Raw genomic sequence first — 21,913 nt, 5'->3', positions numbered from 1 at the left:
TACACCCTAAGGTGGTATGTTCAAAACGCTGGCATTTAAAACAGCGCATTGGGGACAGGAAATAAGGCCGCACACTAAGGCGAAGGAAGCCAGCTTTAATATGTTCTGGAAGTTTCGTGCTACTGAAGGTCAGAATAAAGGAGTCGGATTTCACAAGATTGCCATCAACCCTCTTCATGATATATTGGACATCAAAGATACCTTCCGGAGCCCACTCAAGTTGCAGTTCGTCTTTGGGAATGTCGACTAGATCCCGGCATGTCACAACACCTTTACTATAATTCAAGGTGCTGTGCAGTTCAGTGTCTATGGCATACTTCCCAAGGCATTTAGCAGCTCGGAGGTTAGTTGCTTGCTGGGAAGTGGAAGTTTCCATGAGCAAGGTCCCATTACGCAAATGCTTCACTGATTTTAAGGAGCCACAGATGCCCTCCAAACCCTTTTGTATATAGAAGGGCGAAACCTTCTCAAAACTACCCTCCTTCCGTTTTACAATGAGAAACACATTCTGATTACCAGAATGCATTCTGTTACTAAAGACTTGACTGGTCAAAGATGTGCTGCAGTCAGGGGGACTGACTGCATGAGCCCTCTTCAGAGACTGGGTGTTAGAACCTTCCAGCGGCCCACCCTTTCCGCTGGGAGGAGGAAAAGAGGATTTCGAAGGATCCATCTCGGTCCCACGAGCAGCTAGGGAACTAGAAGTCCACCTAGACAGAGCCCCGCATGCCTAGGTAAGCCTTATACAACTGGGGTTCCACCCCAACAGCCATGCATCTTATAGGCGCGCAGCACACCGTAAGATTGAGGGGTTTTTATAGAGGTTTACCTTCCTCGCAATCCAGGCGGTCAAGCTAAGATTACCATTCCCCGCAGCACACAACATTCCACCACCGCACCATACGGTGGTCGCTGAAGCAAGTCCGGGGGTTATGGTGACAGGAGACTGGCGGCGCTGACCAGTCCCCAGTTCAGGACCCCAGGGTCGCCAAGCCCGTACTCAGCAAATGAATGCTGAGCCCCTGGGGGCAATGCACTGACCAGTCTGAGTGTGGTTTTTAGGTGGTTTCCCCTACACTCATTTAGGCAAATGCTGTGCTGGTCCCAATTTCCACAAACAGTTAAAATACAATCACATACAGAGGAAAGTTTACGTAATTCACAGACATTTGGTACACACGACTTCTCTCCCTTAGGTTATTTGCAACTGTGGAATTACATAAATTTGTCAGATCTTGAGTGCAGCAGACTCCATACTAGACAAAATGAAGAAGAAGAAGAAGAAGAAGAAGAAGAAGAAGAAGAAGAAGTTAGTAGCCCCAGTCCCTCAAATATGCCTCTGAAGGACATCCTTGAATTTACACCATATCTTTATCATTTTTTTACTGGTCACCCCAGTGGCAGTGCAAACAGCACATAATGTAGTCCACATAGGAAAATGCTCTGGTTTATATAGTGACTGGAGAGTAGCAATAAATTTAATCTGTTTAACAGTGTGCTTCCAGGTAATCTACTGAGTTTCTGTTTCCATTTATGCACAATATTTCAACATCTGACTGAGCCATCTTTTTCATGTGCTACTAGTTTTGCTGTTAGGTGTACTCACTGCCTGGACTCCAACCACCTAAAGATGACGACTTGCCCAGTCATCAAAATATTGCACAAAAAATGGAAACAACAACTCGGCAGAACACCTGGAAGCATTCAAAACGTAACTAAAAGGAAGACTATAGAATAAAATTAAAGATGATATAATAAATTGAAAAGATACTGAACACGGATTACGAAGATATTATCTCGATCTGTGATGAGTAATAATTACAAATGAGAAACACATACAAACTTTAAACTTAGGTTTTCTCGTAAGTAAAAAAGGTTCCCCCTTTAGTGCCATTATTTTGGGAACTATGCAACAGAGCATGCTCAAATCTTCAGCAGCAACAACAGAAACAGCAGAACCACTGAGTAGGACATGCATCTCAAATACAGTAATGACAATCACATGAAAAGACAGAAGCATCACCTTCACCCACTCCATCCCCTTCTCCGATTGACGAAGAGCAGCCCAGAATACCGACACCAAATGACCTAATGTTGTATCTTCCATGTGCCCAGCTCCTGGAGCAGGTTGTGTAGTAACCTGCACCAGCAGTGAGAGCAGCTCTCTGGGAACAGCACTTTCAGGTTGCCGATCACGCATTTTCTCCTCAAGGCTGAGTGCAAATGGGATGAATGTCACATCATCCTCCACCACAGAAGCCACCAAACTGAGAAAGAAAAAAATTGTAATCAGTAAAAATAAACCAAGAAGAGTTTATAGAGATTACTATTTCAATTAGTGTTACGCAAAAACTGGCAAAACAGGAATGCTAACTTGGACATCATTAGAGACAATTTAGTACTCTTCACATTTTTTTGTGTGGCTTAAAGACCTTGCTGAATGTGAGCTCATTATCAATAGCTTGGTTTTGACAGAGAGATGGAGAGGGTTATGTTGCTGAAGGTGCCAGTAAAACATGTAACAAGATTAGTTTTAGGCAATCATGAAGTACCTTATGTCATATACACAATGGCTAAAACACAAAGTTTCCACACCAATAGATGTTTTCACAATTGCCACATCAAATGGAATCAAGTTCAATTACATCCAGCACAACAGCACAAAAATCCTTTACAGGAGTGGAGGCTGCCATTACAAATGGACACACTTTGATAACAAAGACAAATGATACTGCTGTAACAATGAAAACTAATTAGCTTGTTATTGCAGGTCTATATGGTCCTGTGCATGCAGTAAGAACATCTAACAAGTGAATCTTACTTACTGACCCTCTTCAGTTTTCTTCACACTTACAGTGCACTGTGACAAAAGTCACGGGATACTTCCTCATATCCTGTGGGACCTCCTTTTTCCTGGTGTAATGCAGCAACTCCACACGTCATGGACTCAACATGTCATTGCAAGTCCCCTGTAGAAATATTGAGCCATGCTGCCTCTATAGCCATAGATAATTGCGAAAGTGTCGTTGGTGCAGAAGTTTGTGCACAAACTGACCTCTTGATTATGTCCCATAAATGTCTGATGGGATTCACATCAGGCACTCTGGGTGGTCAAATCATTTGCTCAAATTGTGCAGAATTATCTTCAAACCAAACGCAAATAATTGTGGCCCAGTGATGTGACGCATTGTCATCCATAAAAATTCCATCTTTGTTGGGGAACATGATGTCTATGAATAACTGCAAATTGTCTCCAAGTAGCTGAACATAACCATTTCCATTTAATGATCAGTTCAGTTGGACTACAGAACCCAGCATATTCCAGGTACACAGCCCACATCATCATGCAGCCACCAGCAGTTTGCCCATTGTCTTGTTGACAAATTGGGTCAGTGGCTTCAACGGGTCTGCATCACACTCGAACTGTCCACCAGCTCTTACCAAATCGAGACTCACTTGACCAGGCCATAGTTTTCCAGTCATATAGGGTCCATTCAATATACTCATGAACCCAGAAGAGGTGCTGCCATACTCAAGTTATGGCAGATGCAGCTCGTATTTAAAGGCTCTAAGATGAAGCTACCCCAAAATAATATATTAAAAGAAAGTCTCAATAATGTACTAGAGAATTTAAATTATCAGAACACATTCTGCAGATTTCCCACATGCATTTAATTAATGCCGGTCACTGTCACAAAACAATAATACTTCATGTTTCAAAATGAAATACTGAAAACATTAAGCATGAAGTGAAGCTAACACACACCATGTTAAAGATCTCTTCAAAATACATCTTAAAGTATGATGTGTTGAGGTAAACTCTCGGCCAGCATTATGTTGGTGGATAAATAAAATACCTATAGATTTTATCTTGGAGTTAGCTTTTGATATTATTTAGTAGTTGATTATGAAACAGAAAGAAGATACAGTATGTAAACATTTGGCTAGAGTGCGATAACCCCCCCCCCCCTCCTGAAATCTTGGTTGTCATGACAGACTGATTTGTAGTGTTCCGATCGATAACTGTCAGAGCTTTCCACAGTATGGAAACCACGAGCCATGCCTGAGTTTGTAGATTTTTCTATTGGCCAAATCAACAGTCCACTACACTGTTCCACATATTGCTTGATCATAGATTACAGCAGTTTTAGGTTGTTTTATAATCAGTTTCCTTAAATATATTGAATTTGTATAGCACTGTCTACAAAAAAATGAAAGTCCTGTCATTGCAAAGCCCTGGTTACATTCTAGCTAGCAGCAACACTATTTTTTATGTTTATTTATATTCTATATTTATTATCACGTGTAAATGTCATTTACAAATAAAGAATTTCTTTTTAAAATAAAAGTAACATCTATTTATTTTTCATTATCAGTCATTACAATAAGGGCGTTTTTTGTTGCAGTAAGATCTTTCTGCGAAATTTCAGTCAATAACTTTTAATCCCAAGTATATAATGAAAAATGATCACCATAAAAGAATAAGATAAGTCAGAGATCCTCCAAAAATATTTAGTGTCCATTTTTTTCAAATGCTATTTCAGAGAGGAATGTCAACAAATAGCCTGAAAGTGGTTCTATCAACCATCTGCAAAAACTTAAGTGATTTGCAGAGTAGTCATATGTGCGCAGACGTTGAAAGCACACCTCACACATCAAAAACAAAGTGAGTGAGAAGAAATCCCCACCCTCTAGATAATTAATGTTATGTCAAATTCAGGACTAAAATTGATCTATAGTGTACCCAGAAGTATAGGTTAGGTTTATGGCTGATAGTTTATGTAGTGAGTTGACAAAGCAGTACCAAATACTTCAATGAACCCAGTGCTGATAGATGAGATTATTATCAAAGTATCAGTTTAATAAGTCGTAGTTACAAAATACTAACACAGATTATTTACAGAAGAGTGAAAAACTAACAAAGGTCGGACTCAGGTGTAAGTTTTGGTTCCGAAGAAATGCAAGAACATGTAGGGCAATGCTGACACTTTCTTAAAAGATAGTGCATTCATAGCATTTGTAGGTTTAGAGAAAGCTTTTGACACTGTTGACTAGGATACACGGCCTGGAATTCTAAAGGCACCAGGGACTGAATACAGGGAGCAGAAGGTTAATTACAACTGTTACAGAAAGAGAGACAAAAGTTATGAGTAAAAGGAAATGACAGGGAAGTAGTAGTTGAGAAGAGAGTGGGATAGGGTTGTGGACTATCCTAATGTTTTTCAATTTGTTCACAGAGTAAGTAGTAAAGGAAACTTAGACCAAATCAGAAAATAGAATTAAAGCTGAGAAAGAAGAAATAAAAATGATGAGTCTTTCCAATGGCATTGTAATTCTATCAAACAAAGCAAAGGATTTGGAAGAACAGTTGAATAGTATGGATAGTGTCTTGAAAAGTGGTTATAAGATAAATTTCAACATAAGTAAAACAACAATTTTGGAGTGTAGTCAAAGAAAATTAGGTGGCGCTTATGGAATTGGATTAATAAATGAAATACTAAAAGTAGTAAATTACTTGTGCTACCCGAGCTAGCAAAACAACTGCCTATGGGCAACATAGGCCAGATGTCAATGCCGACTGACAAGAACACGAAAAGCACTTCTGAAAAAGAGGACTTTGTTAACATTTAATATAATTTTGAATCATGGAAATTTCAGGTTGGAATAATATCAACAATATTATGAAAAAGATACATTGCTACTCACTGAAAAGAAGATATGGTGAGTTGCAGACAGGCACAATGAAAAGACTGTTACATACAAGCTTTTGCCCAAAGCCATCTTCAGAAATGAGAAACGCACATGACCGCCTCCCCCCAACACCACACACACACACACACACACACACACACACACACACACACACAAGTAAGCACACCTCTCCGGCCAGACTGCAACAGAAATGCGTTCAATGGGAGCAACAATTCGCAGAGGGGCTGGGAAGAGGGATGGATAGTAGGGTATCAATGAGGGGGGAGAGGAATCAACACTGCCCGGCACAGAATGCAGGGATTGGAGGTGGCAGGACAGGGCTAATATGTACAGTGTCAGAAGTCTGTGGGGGAGGAAGGTGTGCCACAAAGAGCAGTGTACAATGAGGGTGAGAGGAGGTGACAGGGCAGAGGGGGAGGGCGGGGGATGAACATCTGGGTGGACGAATCAGGGACAGTAGGTTACCACAGATTGAGGCTGGGATGATTTTGGGAGTGGAGAATGTGTTGTAAGGATAACTCCCATCTATGGAGTTCAGAAAAGCTGATGGTGGAGGGGAGGATCCAGATGACCTGGGTTGTGAAACAACCACTGATATCCAGTATGTTATGCACAGCTGCATGTTGGGCCACAAGGTGGTCCACTTTGCTCTCGGCCACAGTTTGTTGGTGGCATTTCATCCTCGTGGACAGCTGTTTGGCAGTCATACTAATATAATGAGCTGAACCAAGATTGCAGCAGAGCTGGTATATAATATGGCTGCTTTCACAGTTGGTCTGGCTTCTGATGAGGTAGGATAAGTCTGTGACAGGACTGGAATAGGAAATGCTGGCAGGTCTTGCACCTTGGTCTTCCACAGGGATATGATCCCTGTGGTAAGGGGATGGAACTGGGAGAGCATAAGGATGGACTAGGATGTTGTGGAATTTGGGAGTTTGATGCAACGCCTGTTTAGAAGGGGTGGGAAGGATCTAGGGTATGATGTCCCTCATTTCAGGGCTTGATGGTAGATGATCAGAACCCTGACTAAGGATATGGTTCAGTTGTTCTAGTCGGGTTTCTATTGGGTGACAGGGGGTGCTCCTTTGTGGCTGGTTCTTGGGCTGGTGGAAGGATTGGAGGTGCGTGGTGTACGGCACAGGAGACCTGTTTGCAGACTAGGTATACAGGATAGTGTGTGCCTGCAAAAGTCTTTGTAAGACCTTCAGTGTACTGGGAAAGGGAGCCTCTGTCACTGCAGATATGCTGCCCACAGGGGGTCAGGATGAATGGGAGCAAACGTGGAGAAGGAAAGCAGCTGCACCCTTTCGAAGGAACCATCCCTGCATTTGTCTTAAACGATTTAGGGAAACCAAGTAAAATCTACACCAGGATAGCTGGATACAGGTTTGAAGTCGTCCTCTTGAATGCAAATCACGTGTGCTAACCACTGTGCTACCCCATTCAGTTTAGTGTGGAAGGGATGACAGCTGTCAAAATGCAAGTATTGTTGGTGGGTTTGATATGGCCACAGGATTGGCTAGAGCCATCAGCGAGGAGGTGGCCAACATCTATGTAGGTGCCACACTGGGTTGGGGAGGACCAAGTGTAGAAGTGGACAGGAGAGACGGCATTCAGGTTGTGATGGAATGAGGATAGGACCAGATCATGAAGATACTATCAATGAACCAGAACCAGAACCAGACCAGGGGTTTGTAGTTTTGGGAGGCTAAAAGGTTTCTTCTAGACGGCCCATAAACAGGTTGGCATAGGTGGGTGCTATGCAGGGACCCATGGCTGTGCTGCGGATTTGTTTTTATACCTTCCCTTCAAAGGTGAAGTAATTGTGTGTTAGGATATAGTTAGCGCAATGTATGTGAACTGAGGTAGTGGGTTTGGAGTCTGAAGGATGTTGGGAGAGGTAGTGTTCAACAGTGGTAAAACCAAGGACATGAGGAATATTGGTGTATATGAAAGTGGTGTCAACAGTGATGAGTAGGGGGGTAAAAGGGTGGGGACGATGGAGAGTCGGTGAAGGAAGTCATTGGTATCTTTGATGTGGGAGGCTAGAATTTGGGCAACAGGTCAGAGGTGTTGGTCAGTGAGGGCCAAAATTATTTCAGTGTGAGCATAATAACCTGCTAAAATGGGGTATATAGAATTGTTGCATCTGTTGATTTTGGGAAGCATGTAGAAGTTAGGTGTGCAGAATGTCATAGGAGTGAGAAGGGAAATGGATTCAGGGGAGAGGTTCTGGGAATGTCACAAGGCTTCAAGCTAGGATTGGAGATTATGTTGGACTTCTGGGATGTGATCACTCTTACAGAGTTTATAGGTGGAAGTGTTAGAAAGCTGGCAGAGTCCTTCCACCAGGTCGTCACTGTGATTTGTAACAACAGCGGTGGAAGTCCCGTCTGCATATACAATAAGGTCAGGATTCGCTTTGAGGTTGTGTACGGTTGTCCTTTCTTCTGCTGAAACGGTGGTGTTCTTCGGAAGAGACCTGGGGAGGAACAGTGTGGCCAAGTTGGAGGTAAGTAACTCCTATAAGGTGATCACAGGGTGGCTGTGGGGGAGGGGTGAAGGTCCTATAAGGTGATCACAGGGTGGCTGTGGGGGAGGGGTGAAGGATCACATTTGGATGATGGTGTGAACTGGAAGAGCCAGGGTTCAATAATAGAATTAGGTTGGATTTGGTTGGAAGGACTGGTGGCAAAGAAGTGTTTCCATTGCAGGGAATGGGAGAAGGAGAGTAGCTCTTTGACAAGTTTAACATGGTTAAACTGTGGTGCAGAACTGAAAGTGAGGAATTTGGATTCTGCCTGACATTCTCCCAACATATCCACTTTCGTGTAGCAGCCAAAAATTGGAATAGTTTTCTCTTCCAGTCACTGTGCAGTTTCTTCCTTCTTTGAATTTGAATTACGAATTTCTCTCTCTCTCTTCCCCCCCCCCCCCCCCCCCCCCTTGAATGATAACTGTTATCCATGACGAGCACACAACCCTCTTCTAAATCATGTAATAAACCTGAAAACCAGTGTTTAAATATGTCATGATCATCACTGATTTGCTGTACACTTTTGATATTCAAATGATCCTGCATGATAGATACACTGTCTGACATGATTTTGGTTGAGCCATGTCTCATCAAGATAAATAACATAGCAACAATGATTTTTTTACGATTTGGTGTATTTTTCTCTGAAAAATTACCCCAGGTGCTTCAACATCAGATCTCTCCCTCAGAATACATCTTCCACTGTTGCAAAGATTTTAGAATTTATCCACTCAAGTGGCTACCCTATGTTAACGCAGTCTTGTCATGTAAAACATCTGCTACCTTTGGCCTTGTAGAACACTTCTCATAATAAGATGATTGTTTTTCTGGATAACATCCAAATTAGTGTCAATTTTTCTTCCACTAGTATCTTTCCTCAGAGGTTAAAACATCATTTCATGACCACAAGTTTCCATTCTCCATGTTCTTGCGCATATTCTCTGTACTGTTCATAATGAAACACTATACAACTTTTCTGTTGGAGTCTGAGGTGCTGATAAGATTTTCTCTCTTCTGGTATTGTCTTTACGATCACAAAGAAATTTGCAAGTCTTCTAAGTGACTCTCTTTATTTTGCTCTGTGTGTGTATATACTACGGCTTGGAAGCAAAAACAGAAATCTATGCAATGAAAATTACTAATCTCTTCACTAATATAAACCTCCTTATGGCAAATACAAAAGCAAAAACAAGGCAACAACAAAGTTGTAAAACCATGCCCGACGCAGCATGAATGATGGGCAGTGTTGCCACGTAAATCCTGTTAATCCTATTAATGGTAGATGTTTGTTTAGTAGCTGTTGCTTCTTACGGTTCTATCTAGAAAGAACCTGTGACAGAACTGACACTATAGCAACAACATGTACTTAGAGTCTAAAGACCAAGCCCAACTAGCCAAACACTTCTCAATGGTCATTAGAAATGGAGGGAAGATGAGCGGCAAGAGAACTCCCAGTTAGCACTTTTGCTGATCCCAACAGTCTGTTCTAAATTAATTTAGAATTGATAGCTATAACAGAAGTAGTACAGGAGAGGCCCACTTAGAAAGTTCAGCATGCATACTGCCAATCCCATAAGACCCGTAAAAGCAGCAAGCTCCTGTAGCTGCCAAACCTTCACCCACACTGTCAGAACTCTTCCACTTGCACTATGCTTCAGTTTTAGCCAGCAGCTGTCCTTTGTGAGCATTGTGTCCTACGATTTTGTTTTCATTTTTACAGCTGAAGAAGTTATTATTTTATTTGTTGTTATTGTTATTTGTTAAGTAGTACAGAACACTACCAGAAGCAAGTTCACACAATGCTAAGAGTGGAAAAGTTTAGACATCGATCTCTTGACCAGGAGAGGGTCATACGAGGTCAGTTGAGAGAAATAGTTTGTGTCTTATTGCCTACTCCGAGACTGGAAATGTTAATAGTGGCCCACTGCTCTCCATTAATAAGGTAATCGATACAGCTCTGAATATAAAGAAAAACACTGTTGTGAAGACTGGCATGGAAATTTTCGAGAAAGAAAAGAATGCTGGGAAAACAATGAAGCTTGAAACTATGGGGAAAAAGCCAATGTGTGGATAAGCACATTGCGCATATAAATTAATTTATTGAGGATGTGATTCATCTTAATATTAATGATTATTATCATAGAAAGGAATATCTGATGCTCAGCAAGTTATTGGTCGTTGTTAAGGGATGATGCCTTTTTCAAGTAGTCACACATTACTATCCACAGTTTTACACAACCCATGATTTCACTACAGACCATTCTGTGGGTGTACACTTTTGATGGAGAGGGAGGATATAACTGCATAGCAATGCAGATTTTGAAGGCAGATTCATGGCATGAATGTAGATAAAATGGTGTGGTTTAATGAAATGTTGGTGAATTATGGTCACATTGTTGAACAGGGCTGGGCAGACAACACAATTAAAGAAAGAAAAAGCAATGCCTTCCGGCAAGATGGGAAGGTGGAGGAACCTCACACAGTTTTTTCTCAAACCATTTCCTGCCTTTTAAATTAAAGAAGAAAAGAGATTTTCACAAAGGAATAAATCATGTTATGTTTATCAAGTGGTTCACAGAATCACTAATTCCAAATCTGGGAAAACAGGTAAGAATTGTTCTAGATAATGCTCCTTAACATTGTAAAGAGTCTTCACGGGGTTGCTGCCAGATGACATTGTGCAAATTCCACAATATTTCCATGGAGCAACTGTTCAACATCTTCAGCTGGTTGAAACTTGCTGGTGGCTAGGTACGACTGATGGTATCTGCATGTCAAGAATGCGCAGGTGTGGAAATCACACATGTGCAATGATTTGCAGATAGATGGTTTTCGGCGGAGGGCATTTGAGTCAGGTGCCATCTACCTGCAAATCACTGCGCATGCGTGATTTCTGCTCCTGGGCATTCTTCACACACGTGTTCTATATACAGGGGCGTTGACATGCTGATACCGTCAGTTGTGCCTAGCCACCAGCAAGGGTTCAATCACTTGAAGATGTTGGACAATTGTTCTGAGGGAATAGCGTGGAATTTGCACAGCGTCATCTGGCAGCAAATCCTTGAATACTATTCACAACATACCCACCACGAAAGCTCGAAGAATCACAATGCTCCTCAATATTTAGCTGTTGTGAGAAAGCAACTAGCATGGCTAAGGAAAGGAGTAAATGCTGATGAACGTAATAACCTTACAAAGGTGGAGATAATTGCGCTAATCTCTCTCTACAACCCACAGTTCCCCAATGATGAAATTGAAGAGCTGGAAAATAAATAAATAAACTGAGTGTACAGTCTTAGGTTACCACCTTACCACTATCATTTCAAGCTAATAGAGGTTAGTATATGCCCAAATAAAAGGTTATATTGCCAGGAATAATAATAAACTAAAACACTTACAAAATAAGTTATTAGGAACATTGCCTCTGAAGACTGGAAGGAGGTCATCAACCAAATGCGGAGCATCATATAAAGCTCCAAGCAGAATGAAGCTGTTTTACAAAATTAAGTGGAGGAAATGATAGTTTCATTAAATAACAACAGTGACACTCACAATGAAGTTGACAGAAACACTTCAGCCAACTTTCATAGCAACAAGAGTGATGTTAGTGGAGTTTTTCCTATTATCATAATAGGAATACAACACTGGTGGATATGACTTAATTTTTTGGAGTATGGAAAATAGCTACATAAAAACTCATCTCAGGAGTACAGTGTACATCACACAAAATAAATATCACCATTCACAATGTAACTGCTGCAATAGTAAGACGTTGCTTCTGCATCTCTTCTGTTCTCTCCTCTACTACCAGTTACCTAATTTAAAGTAATTTGTCTTACCAGAATAAACAAGCATAATCTTACTTTTTTGTTAGAAATAAACAGCTGGATAAGAAAACTTAGTAACAGGTTACTCATAAGCCTAGTAATTTGTTTCTCATGACTGAACCATAAGGAACGAGAACATGCAAGCAGACCATTGTGCAATATATTTAACTGAAATTATCTATGTTAGAAAACTCCAACAGAGTTCCAGTTTGGAGTAGATGAAAACGTTATGCTTTCTTGCAAGTTTGTTCGCATAATGTACTCGTCTAACATCAGCAACAAAGAATGCTTCCTGCATATCAGAAATTCAGTAAAGTTGTCAGCAAATTCATTTTCATAAACTATCTTTATTTCATTTTAATAATTTTCTACCATAACTAAAACTAAAATGAGCACAATGATGCCAGCTCCATCTTTGTACAGCATATAGTTGTGCAATTTGAGTGAGTCAAATGAAATGTAATGTAATGCATGTATTCCATGTGGAACATATCAACTCGGCTCAGTGTCTCCCTGTGCTCCTACCAAACTGTCAGTCCTAAAGTAATTTTGATCACCCTGAAGTAAAAAGAAAGCGGTTGATTAATAGAATATATCCTGAGGTATGAAGGAACTGTCAATTTGGAAACAGACAGAAGTGTGTGCGTATGTGGGGGGAATGGGGGGGGGGGGGGGTAAAACCGAAGAAAAAGAGCAAGGATTGAAGACAGGAAGCAGTAGTTACGCAGATGCGAAGAGGTCTGTACAGGATAGATTTTTGTGGAGAGTTGCACCAAAAAGTCTTTGGACAGATCACTACAACTAAATTCATTCACACACCAGTATATTCTATAGATTGAAGTATTAAAACAAACTCTAATAGATTTTTACTACAAATGATAGTACTCTTAACAAATAAAGATTATTTTGTCATCTGTAAAACAGATTCTAACTAGACAGAGATATGTGACAACTAAGCACATTCATTACTGATAAACCTGGTAGGAGCCTTTACACAATTATAAAAGAATCAACTCCTTCTGTATTAAAATTCACAACAATTATTAGATAATTTGGTAACTATGTATGCCTTCTGTTTTTAAATGACATGCATTTTGGAGAAGAATAACATTCCCACAATATGTGTATGGTATCAAACCAATAATAGAGTTAAGTTAGCAGATAAAGAACTGTGCCACTTCGCCTCATACATTTAGTTGACAGTGTGAGCAATACATCACATTATCAGACATGTTTTCTTCCTCCTTGTTTCCACATAACAAATAGATACACACATTGATGATTAACACACTTACTTTGGTATTTTGCTGTTTAAATCACAAAGATGCAGATCACTCCAGCACAGGAAAATAGCCTTGACTAATATGGATTTTAATTTTGTGGAACTTCTACACAAAATTTCTTGCCTTACACTTTCTATCACAGGTACTATGACAGCTGCGGCGCCTATATGAAAAAGTTTATATTAGTTCTGTTGTATCACAGGAGGGGTATAAAAATATGAAATCATATCTAGTACTAAAAACTGAAGCCTTAACAATGCAGTTGCAAACAAACAATACTGAAATACACAATATAAATTATGAATATCAATTCAGCACTCCAAATGACAACAGTAGCATTTAGTCAAAATTTGCAAGAGTTGTGAGTGAGCACCAAAAATCAAATCCAACAGATTGTGAACTTCTCCACTGTACAGTGCACCATGTTTTCATATATAAGTACCTGGTCACAATGCGAGTTCCAGAAGAAGACACCTCTTTAGCATACTAATGACCTTATAATTACAAAATCTAGATAATAGGAAGTGAATGCACATTTCTGTATTAAGACTGAGAAAATTTCCTGAACAAGTATTTTATTCAGTAACATGGAGGTAAGAAATGTAATGCAAATAATGGCATTCAAGAACTGTCTGTACCCAGAGGAAATGTAGCAGTCTTTATTTTATGAAACTTTCTTCTTTGTAGAAATACTCAAGTGACAAACTAACCCCTACTGGACCAAAATGTGTTACACAGCAAAGATTTGTGAACAGGAAATTCACAATTCTCAACTCAGATGTATGTTTTATTTTAATCTTTTGAGTCACAAGTATATTTTACTTCGGGGTGTTAATTTCCCTATCCACTTCCCCATTTCTCTCTCAAGTGTGGCATTTGATCCGAGCCAAAGCTATTCAGTTGTGGAATGAGTCCCTACATAAATATGACTACCACAATACACCAAAAACCAGTAAATTACTGTGAAAAACTTTTCTTCAGAATAAATAGTATGTAGCACAAGGAAACTTTTCAACTCCAAATAAACAACTGATTTTTTTTATTCCCAATGAAATCTACTTAAAATGTAATGTGTGAACTAATGCATAACCTTCTGTAAAATGGCTGAGAAAGAGTTATCAGAGTCCCAATTATATTTCTGGCTAATGGTCCATGAGTGAACTGCAGCTTCTTTCCCTGGGCTTGGTACCCAGACCCAATTGAAGGCTGCCTACTGAGTGGCTTCCAGGGGCAACAAAAATTTGGTTTTCACTATTTTGCATAATTATTGACAAAAATCAAAATTTTAAAATGCTGTCATAATCTACTCATTAGGAGGTACGATCTTATGATAAAAGTTTAAAACAATAAGGACAGAATTACACTTAGAAACAGTGTGTCTTTTTCTTGAGACAATGTAACTGAGAGGACACAAATGGCTGGGTTTCAATCATCCGTTATTTGAGAATGAGAGCACTACACACAATTCCAAACCTTTTTGATACTTTTTCTCACCAACAGCCCTAACAAAATGGTGAAAAGAGCATTTATTGGTTACTACATCTCTGCTGTTCCTGCAGTAAAATGCCAACATCAGGAATGATGTTTTAATTCATTACATCTTTACTACTGGCTCTATTCATGTCACAGTTTGCAGACAGTATCCATGTATACCATTGAATGTACCTAAAAAATTATACCATTATACAGTGCATACTTCAGGAGATATGATGTCCTTTGCTTAAAATGGAACACAAATTACCCAGTTTACATTCATCGAGTGTTTCATAATGGGAGCACTTAGTAAATCCCAACAAACTTAAAGCATTATTTCAAACCTTTCCTAAATTTTTTCTTAATCACATGCTTCAAGGAAAATATTTACGACATTTACTGAATTGTAATGTAATCAGATGTTTGAAGCTACTTTTACATAGGAGTTGGATTCTTTAAAGAATTGGGGTTTGCTTCTTAACCACTAATGGCACAAGATCATACATTCACAGGAATGGCAGAATTATATGATGTATGTCCATATTCCTTTTTGAAATTTACATGCTGACATCACAAAAAGTAGTGATCACACTTTTCTGAGCTGAAAATGTTCCTTTTATAGGCACAGAATTACATAATAACATGATACAACATGACATAATTGAGTGAAAACAAGCACAGGAAAATATCTGGAAATTATTCTGAATGTAGCACTTAGTTTCTGCATAATATCCTGATAGAAGTGTTGTAAGAAAACTTTCCAGTCTTGCTACAGCCATGGGACTGTGTGTTTGGATATCTATGTGCTTGCGCGTGTGTGTGTGTGTGTGTGTGTGTGTGTGTGTGTGTGAGTGTGTGTAGTATTGCTGGAAAAAGAGCTAGTGCTCAATAGGTAGTGTGAATTCTGTTTTCTGTTACATGTTACTGTGCTCCACATATCAAGCCATGTAAGCGAGTTGTTGCCTTTCTTCCTTTTCTCATTTTACATATGAATAAATATTTATTCTGATATGGACTGATTTCCTTTAAAATATTATGATCACTGTTGTTCCATAATGAAGTCAAAAGTTATGTAACTATGTATGTAATTTGTCTGTGATAATCCATACAATATTCTGCTCATAGTAGTCCACTCACATTCTTTTCTTGTTCATTACAATACCTATTCCCATATTATCCCTACTTGATTTTCATGATATCACTGTACTCAGGTGACCAGAAATCCTATTCTTTTTGCCACTCCACTTCATTAATTTGCATTATACCTAAGTTAAATTTATCCATTTCCCTATGCAACTTTATAAGTTAACTACATAGTTTCATGGTGTAATACATAGAACATCAGATTTGTTTTTCTGATGACAACTTCCAAGGCAGTACCAGCCTGCAGATCTGAATGACCTTTCAGCCCCCAAAATGTTTTATCCAAAAGGACGCTATCATCAATAAACCATATACAGGGGATAGGCAAAATAATGTGAACAGTGGTAATGGGATGGTTAGGTTTGACTGTCAACAATGCAGGAAAGGCACATGTCACGCTGGACTGTGCATGTTTAGCACAGACTAGGCATCAGTGCAGGTTGTTTCCAAGTAGTGCACACTTCATATTTGCATTCAGAGATCGCGGTCGATGTGCAATGAAAAACCCAATGGAGTTCCAAATAGAGCGGATTAGGGGGGGCCGATTAGCTGGAGCGTCAGTAACCAAGACAGCCAACTTACTGAATGTTTCAAGAGCAACTGTTTCACAGTCGTAACAGCCTACACAAAACGTGGAAAGACATCATTGTGAAAATGTAATAGTGGGCGCAAATCAAAACTAAATGACAGAGATCGTTGGATGCCAACACGAATTGTGTCAAAACAACACAAAACTATGGTAGCTAAAGTGACTGCAGAGCTCAATAACCATCTCTGAAACCGGGTATCTATCGACACTGTCCACCAAGAATTCAATAAAGCAAATATTCATGGACAAGCTGCTATAGCGAAACCATTAGTGACAACTACCAACGCAAAGAAGCATAAAACATGGTGTCAGGAGCATAAATCCTGGCCACTGATCAGTGAAAACACGTCATAAGAATCCGACGAGTCAACGTTTTCGTTATTTCCACCATCGGGCCGGATTTATGTATGGAGAATGCCAAAAGAAGCCTACAATCCTGAATGCTTGATTTCAATGGTTACGCATGGAGGTGGAAGTGTGATGGTATGGGTATGGTATGGTATTATGGTGGTCCCATCATTATTCTCAACGCATGCATTACAGCCAATGATTATGTGAACATTTTAGGTGATCAGGTGCACCCATAATTCAAATGTTGTTCCCAACAAGGTGTCATATTTCAGGATGATAATGTACCCATTCACACAGTCAGGACAGTACTGTCATATTAGGAGGAGAATGCAACTGAACTGCAGCGTCTTTCCTGCCAGTACAGACCCCGGAATTACACTTGTGGGTGTATTGAGGTGCAGACTCCGGAGCAGGAGTCAGAAGAGGTTCTGACAGAAGAGTGGCATAACATTCCACTGGAGACTATACAATCATTATATGCCAGTATTCCAAGAACAATTGCAGCTGTATTACGGCCAAATGGGGGTGCAACCCCTTATTAATAAATCATTCCCAAGCAAGTACAGGTGTTCACATTGTTCTGCCTATCTCCTGTATCTTAGGGCAACATGTCATTAAGAAACGTAAGCATTGTAGTTTCCCCTTACTTTTAGGCATTCACAGCACTGACATAGCATGGTCTTACTGAGTTATCCTACAGATCATTTCATTCTCCAGACTGTTACACCTGGAACTACTGACCAGGATGCTGACTCTCTTAAGGAACAATTTATTAATCTGGCCTCTTCACAGATACCCTCCAATGTGGCTGCACTTACAGTGTGGCTACTTGTATTGTTGAGGCACTCAAGTTACTCCACCACGGCATGGTTCATGGTTTGTGTGGATCACTTAATTTAAAGTAATCAATTTCATCTGACTTAAATCCACTTTATCCCTTGTTACAAACAAAAGTGAAATGATCATTAATACATACTTGTAATAGGGTTATTTATAACATATTACATGTTAAGATGTATGGCCCTAAATAATATTTACTTTCTCTGTTTCACACAATGTGGTGGCTGCTGTTTTTCCTTTAGGGAATCAATGTAAACTATACTACTGTTCAAATCCTATGGCTATTAAGAAGGACATAAAAGTCCCAATTATTTTGACAGAGTCCAACAGGACTTAGTCAGCATTTGGAGATTTTCTGCTTTGAATAAAATGGAGATTATACAGTGTTTTATTGTAGTAATCTAATTTATCTTTCCCAAACAGCAGTATTTTTTCCTTCCCTGCCTATTTAGATGCTAACTGTGTGTTTTATGACAGTTTCCATTAATATATACGATTTATCAGTTCCATGACTATAATTGGTACTTTCATGCGTGTCCACCATTTTACATTTTTAATATATATGAAGACTCAATCATATATGGTGATAGCGTTGGAAATTTCCATATTTACATAAGATGATTCATTGAAATGATAACTGTTTGGAACTGTAATTACAGTACTATAACATTTCTGTTTGTTACCTTGTCTACTATATTCTTCAGCTTTTCTACACTTGTCTTTGTTTCATTAAGCTAAATTTTATAAGCACCAATATCACTGGGAAGTTGTCTGAAGACAGGTTTCTGAATTCTTCCATGCCGATCATATAATGTAGGCTTTCAAGCCCGGTATTAACTTCACTTAAAACTTCCGGAGAGACAGGCTGTGGTTGATACGTAAAGCTTTCCTCTAACCTTTTGTGTCTGGCTGTGGGACACATCCTCAGAGGTGGAGCGGGCTAGTGTGCTGGTTAGATTCTTTATAAAAAGGTAATGATCAGTATGCATGGCTTTTCTATACACCTTACAGACCAATGACCTGCCCATACATTTGATTACTGTCACATCCCAGAAGATTAAATTGCCCATTATTCTCAGTCTCCATAATAAATCAGATTTTTTGGTTGATACTATTCAAATGTATCTAGAAAGCATCCAACTCTTCTGCATGTGTCCATACTACAGAGGTATGATCAACACAGCAATACCACTCATCTGGTCTTTTACTGGCAGTCTGGAGTGCCCATTATTCAAAAGTATCCATAACAAAATTGTCCACAGATGGACTCACAGAACTGCCCTTAGCCACCACATCAATCTGTTCACAACAATTATTGTTGTATTGGAAGTAAGTTGTGATGGAACAAAGTCTGAATAACGACACCATATCGAGTTGAAAAATATCTGCTATTCACGAATAGCTTTATTCACTGGAATTGGGATAAACAACAACACAACATCAAAACTGCCAAGATTATCACTTGTGCCCACATTTATCTTTTTTCATTTTGCAATGAGATGAGCTAAATTTTTTAAATAACTTATGTATGTGTGTATTACCTTGTCTACCATATTCTTTAGTTTTTCTTCACTTTATCTTTGTCTCACTGTGCTAAACATTATAAGCACCAACATCACTAGGAATATGTTTGAAAAGGCACTGTAGCATTCACAATAGACCTCACAGGAATTTGTTGTAACATTGTATCGTCACGTTATCAGAAGCAACACCAAGCAAGTTTTACACTGCTTTCACATGTGAAGAGATCCACAATGAATACTGTATAGAACAGTAAAAAGTCTCATAACTATAGAACACATCCATACACAGTCTCTTAGATGAGCACACAATAAGCAACTAAACATAAGCGAGGGTGAGGGCCCGGTGGACCGGTTTGTGAGGGCTGTTCAAAAAGTAAGGTGACTTTTCAAATGTACATTTGATTGTCTATTTTTTTTGTTATGTTGGCACACATGTCCTGAACATATGTTCACAGTTTCACATGTACAGCATACTTTGTTTGTTTTCGACAGATATAAAGGTTAGACGTGTTTGAGTGTGCGCAGCAAGTTTTGATTATTATGAGAAATTAAGAAAAGAATTTGCATCAAATTTTGTGTGAAAAATGGAATCAAAACTTGAAATGTTGACAGTGGCATACAGCTAGTCTGCTGTAAGTAAAAAAAAAATGTTTACAATTGGTACAAATTCTTCCAAGACAGCCAAGAAAATGCCAACGACGAACCTCGCTCTGGACGCCCCAGCACATCAACAACAGATGATAACTTCGAAGCTGTGAAGAAAATTGTTTTGGAAAATCATTGAATTACTATAAGAGAAAATGCTGAGGATGTTGGCATATAAGGCAGCTGGTGTCGTGCAATTTTTTTTGGGTGTTTTGGGCATGAGACATGTGTCAGCGAAGTTTGTTCCAAAATTGTTGTTGTTGTTGTTGTGGTCCTCAGTCCCAAGACTGGTTTGATGCAGCTCTCCATGCTACTCTATCCTGTGCAAGCTTCTTCATCTCCCAGTACCTACTGCAACCTACATCCTTCTGAATCTGCTTAGTGTATTGATCTCTTGGTCTCCCTCTACGATTTTTACCCTCCACGCTGCCCTCCAATGCTAAATTTGTGATCCCTTGATGCCTCAAAACATGTCCTACCAACCGATCCCTTCTTCTAGTCACGTTGTGCCACAAACTTCTCTTCTCCCCAATCCTATTCAACACCTCTTCATTAGTTAGGTGATCTACCCATCTAATCTTCAGCATTCTTCTGTAGCACCACATTTCGAAAGCTTCTATTCTCTTCTTGTCCAAACTAGTTATCGTCCATGTTTCACTTCCACACATGGCTACACTCCATACAAACACTCTCAGAAACGACTTCCTGACACTCAAATCAATATTCGATGTTAACAAATTTCTCTTCTTCAGAAACGCCCTCCTTGCCATTGCCAGTCTACATTTTACATCCTCTCTACTTCGACCATCATCAGTTATTTTACTCCCTAAATAGCAAAACTCCTTTACTACTTTAAGTGTCTCATTTCCTAATCCAATTCCCTCAGCATCACCCGACTTAATTCGACTACATTCAATTATCCTCGTTTTGCTTTTGTTGATGTTCATCTTATAACCTCCTTTCAAGACGCTATCCATTCCGTTCAACTCGAACCTCAAGGTTTTTATTTCTTCTCCATGGATTTTAATACCTACTCCGAATTTTTCTTTTGTTTCCTTCACTGCTTGCTCAATATACAGATTGAATAACATCGGGGAGAGGGTACAACCCTGTCTCACTCCCTTCCCAACCACTGCTTCCCTTTCATGGCCCTCAACTCTTATAACTGCCATCTGGTTTCTGTACAAATTGTAAATAGCCTTTCGCTCCCTGTATTTTACCCCTGCCACCTTCAGAATCTGAAAGAGAGTATTCTAGTCAACATTGTCAAAAGCTTTCTCTAAGTCTACAAATGCTAGAAACGTAGGTTTGCCTTTCCTTAATCTATTTTCCAAGATAAGTCGAAGGGTCAGTATTGCCTCACGTGTTCCAATATTTCTACGGAATCCAAACTGATCTTCCCCGAGGTCAGCTTCTACTAGTTTTTCCATTCGTCTGTAAAGAATTCGCGTTAGTATTTTGCAGCCGTGACTTATTAAACTGATAGTTCGGTAATTTTCACATCTGTCAACACCCGCTTTCTTTGGGATCGGAATTATTATATTCTTCTTGAAGTCTGAGGGTATTTCGCCTGTCTCATACATCTTGCTCACCAGATGGTAGAGTTTTGTCAGGACTGGCTCTCCCAAGGCTGTCAGTAGTTCTAATGGAATGTTATCTACTCCCGGGACCTTGTTTCTACTCAGGTCTTTCAGTGCTCTATCAAACTCTTCACGCAGTATCATATCTCCCACTTCATCTTCATCTACATTCTCTTCCATTTCCATAATATTGTCCGCAAATACATCGCCCTTGTATAGACCCTCTATATACTCCTTCCACCTTTCTGCTTTCCCTTCTTTGCTTAGAATTGGGTTTCCATCTGAGCTCATGATATTCATACAAGTGGTTCTCTTTTCTCCAAAGGTCTCTTTAATTTTCCTGTAGGCAGTATCTATCTTACCCCTAGTGAGATAAGCCTCTACATCCTTACATTTGTCCTCTAGCCATCG

The 21,913-nt window shown here is 39.5% G+C and overlaps 1 protein-coding gene across 3 annotated transcripts in view; it reads right to left on the bottom strand.

Annotated features, from left to right (window-relative positions):
- The window catches only part of LOC126198548 (AP-5 complex subunit beta-1-like), a 153,104-nt gene that overhangs the window by 65,895 nt on the left and 65,296 nt on the right, over positions 1-21,913 (bottom strand). For all 3 annotated transcript variants that reach the window (XR_007540085.1, XM_049934969.1, XM_049934970.1), the window contains exons 9-10: positions 13,371-13,521; positions 2,024-2,267 (exon numbers count right to left, since the gene is read on the bottom strand). Coding sequence is in view for 2 of the 3 variants with exons in the window: in XM_049934969.1 (XP_049790926.1) it covers positions 2,024-2,267; positions 13,371-13,521 (395 nt within the window). In the remaining variant the exon portion in view is untranslated. The remainder of the gene's footprint in view (positions 1-2,023; positions 2,268-13,370; positions 13,522-21,913) is intronic.

The sequence above is a fragment of the Schistocerca nitens genome, chromosome 8, assembly GCF_023898315.1.
Source record: "Schistocerca nitens isolate TAMUIC-IGC-003100 chromosome 8, iqSchNite1.1, whole genome shotgun sequence".
Classification (NCBI taxonomy): domain Eukaryota; kingdom Metazoa; phylum Arthropoda; class Insecta; order Orthoptera; family Acrididae; genus Schistocerca; species Schistocerca nitens.
The sequence above is the reverse complement of the archived record's forward strand: the minus strand, read 5'-3'. Positions and strand labels throughout refer to the sequence as shown.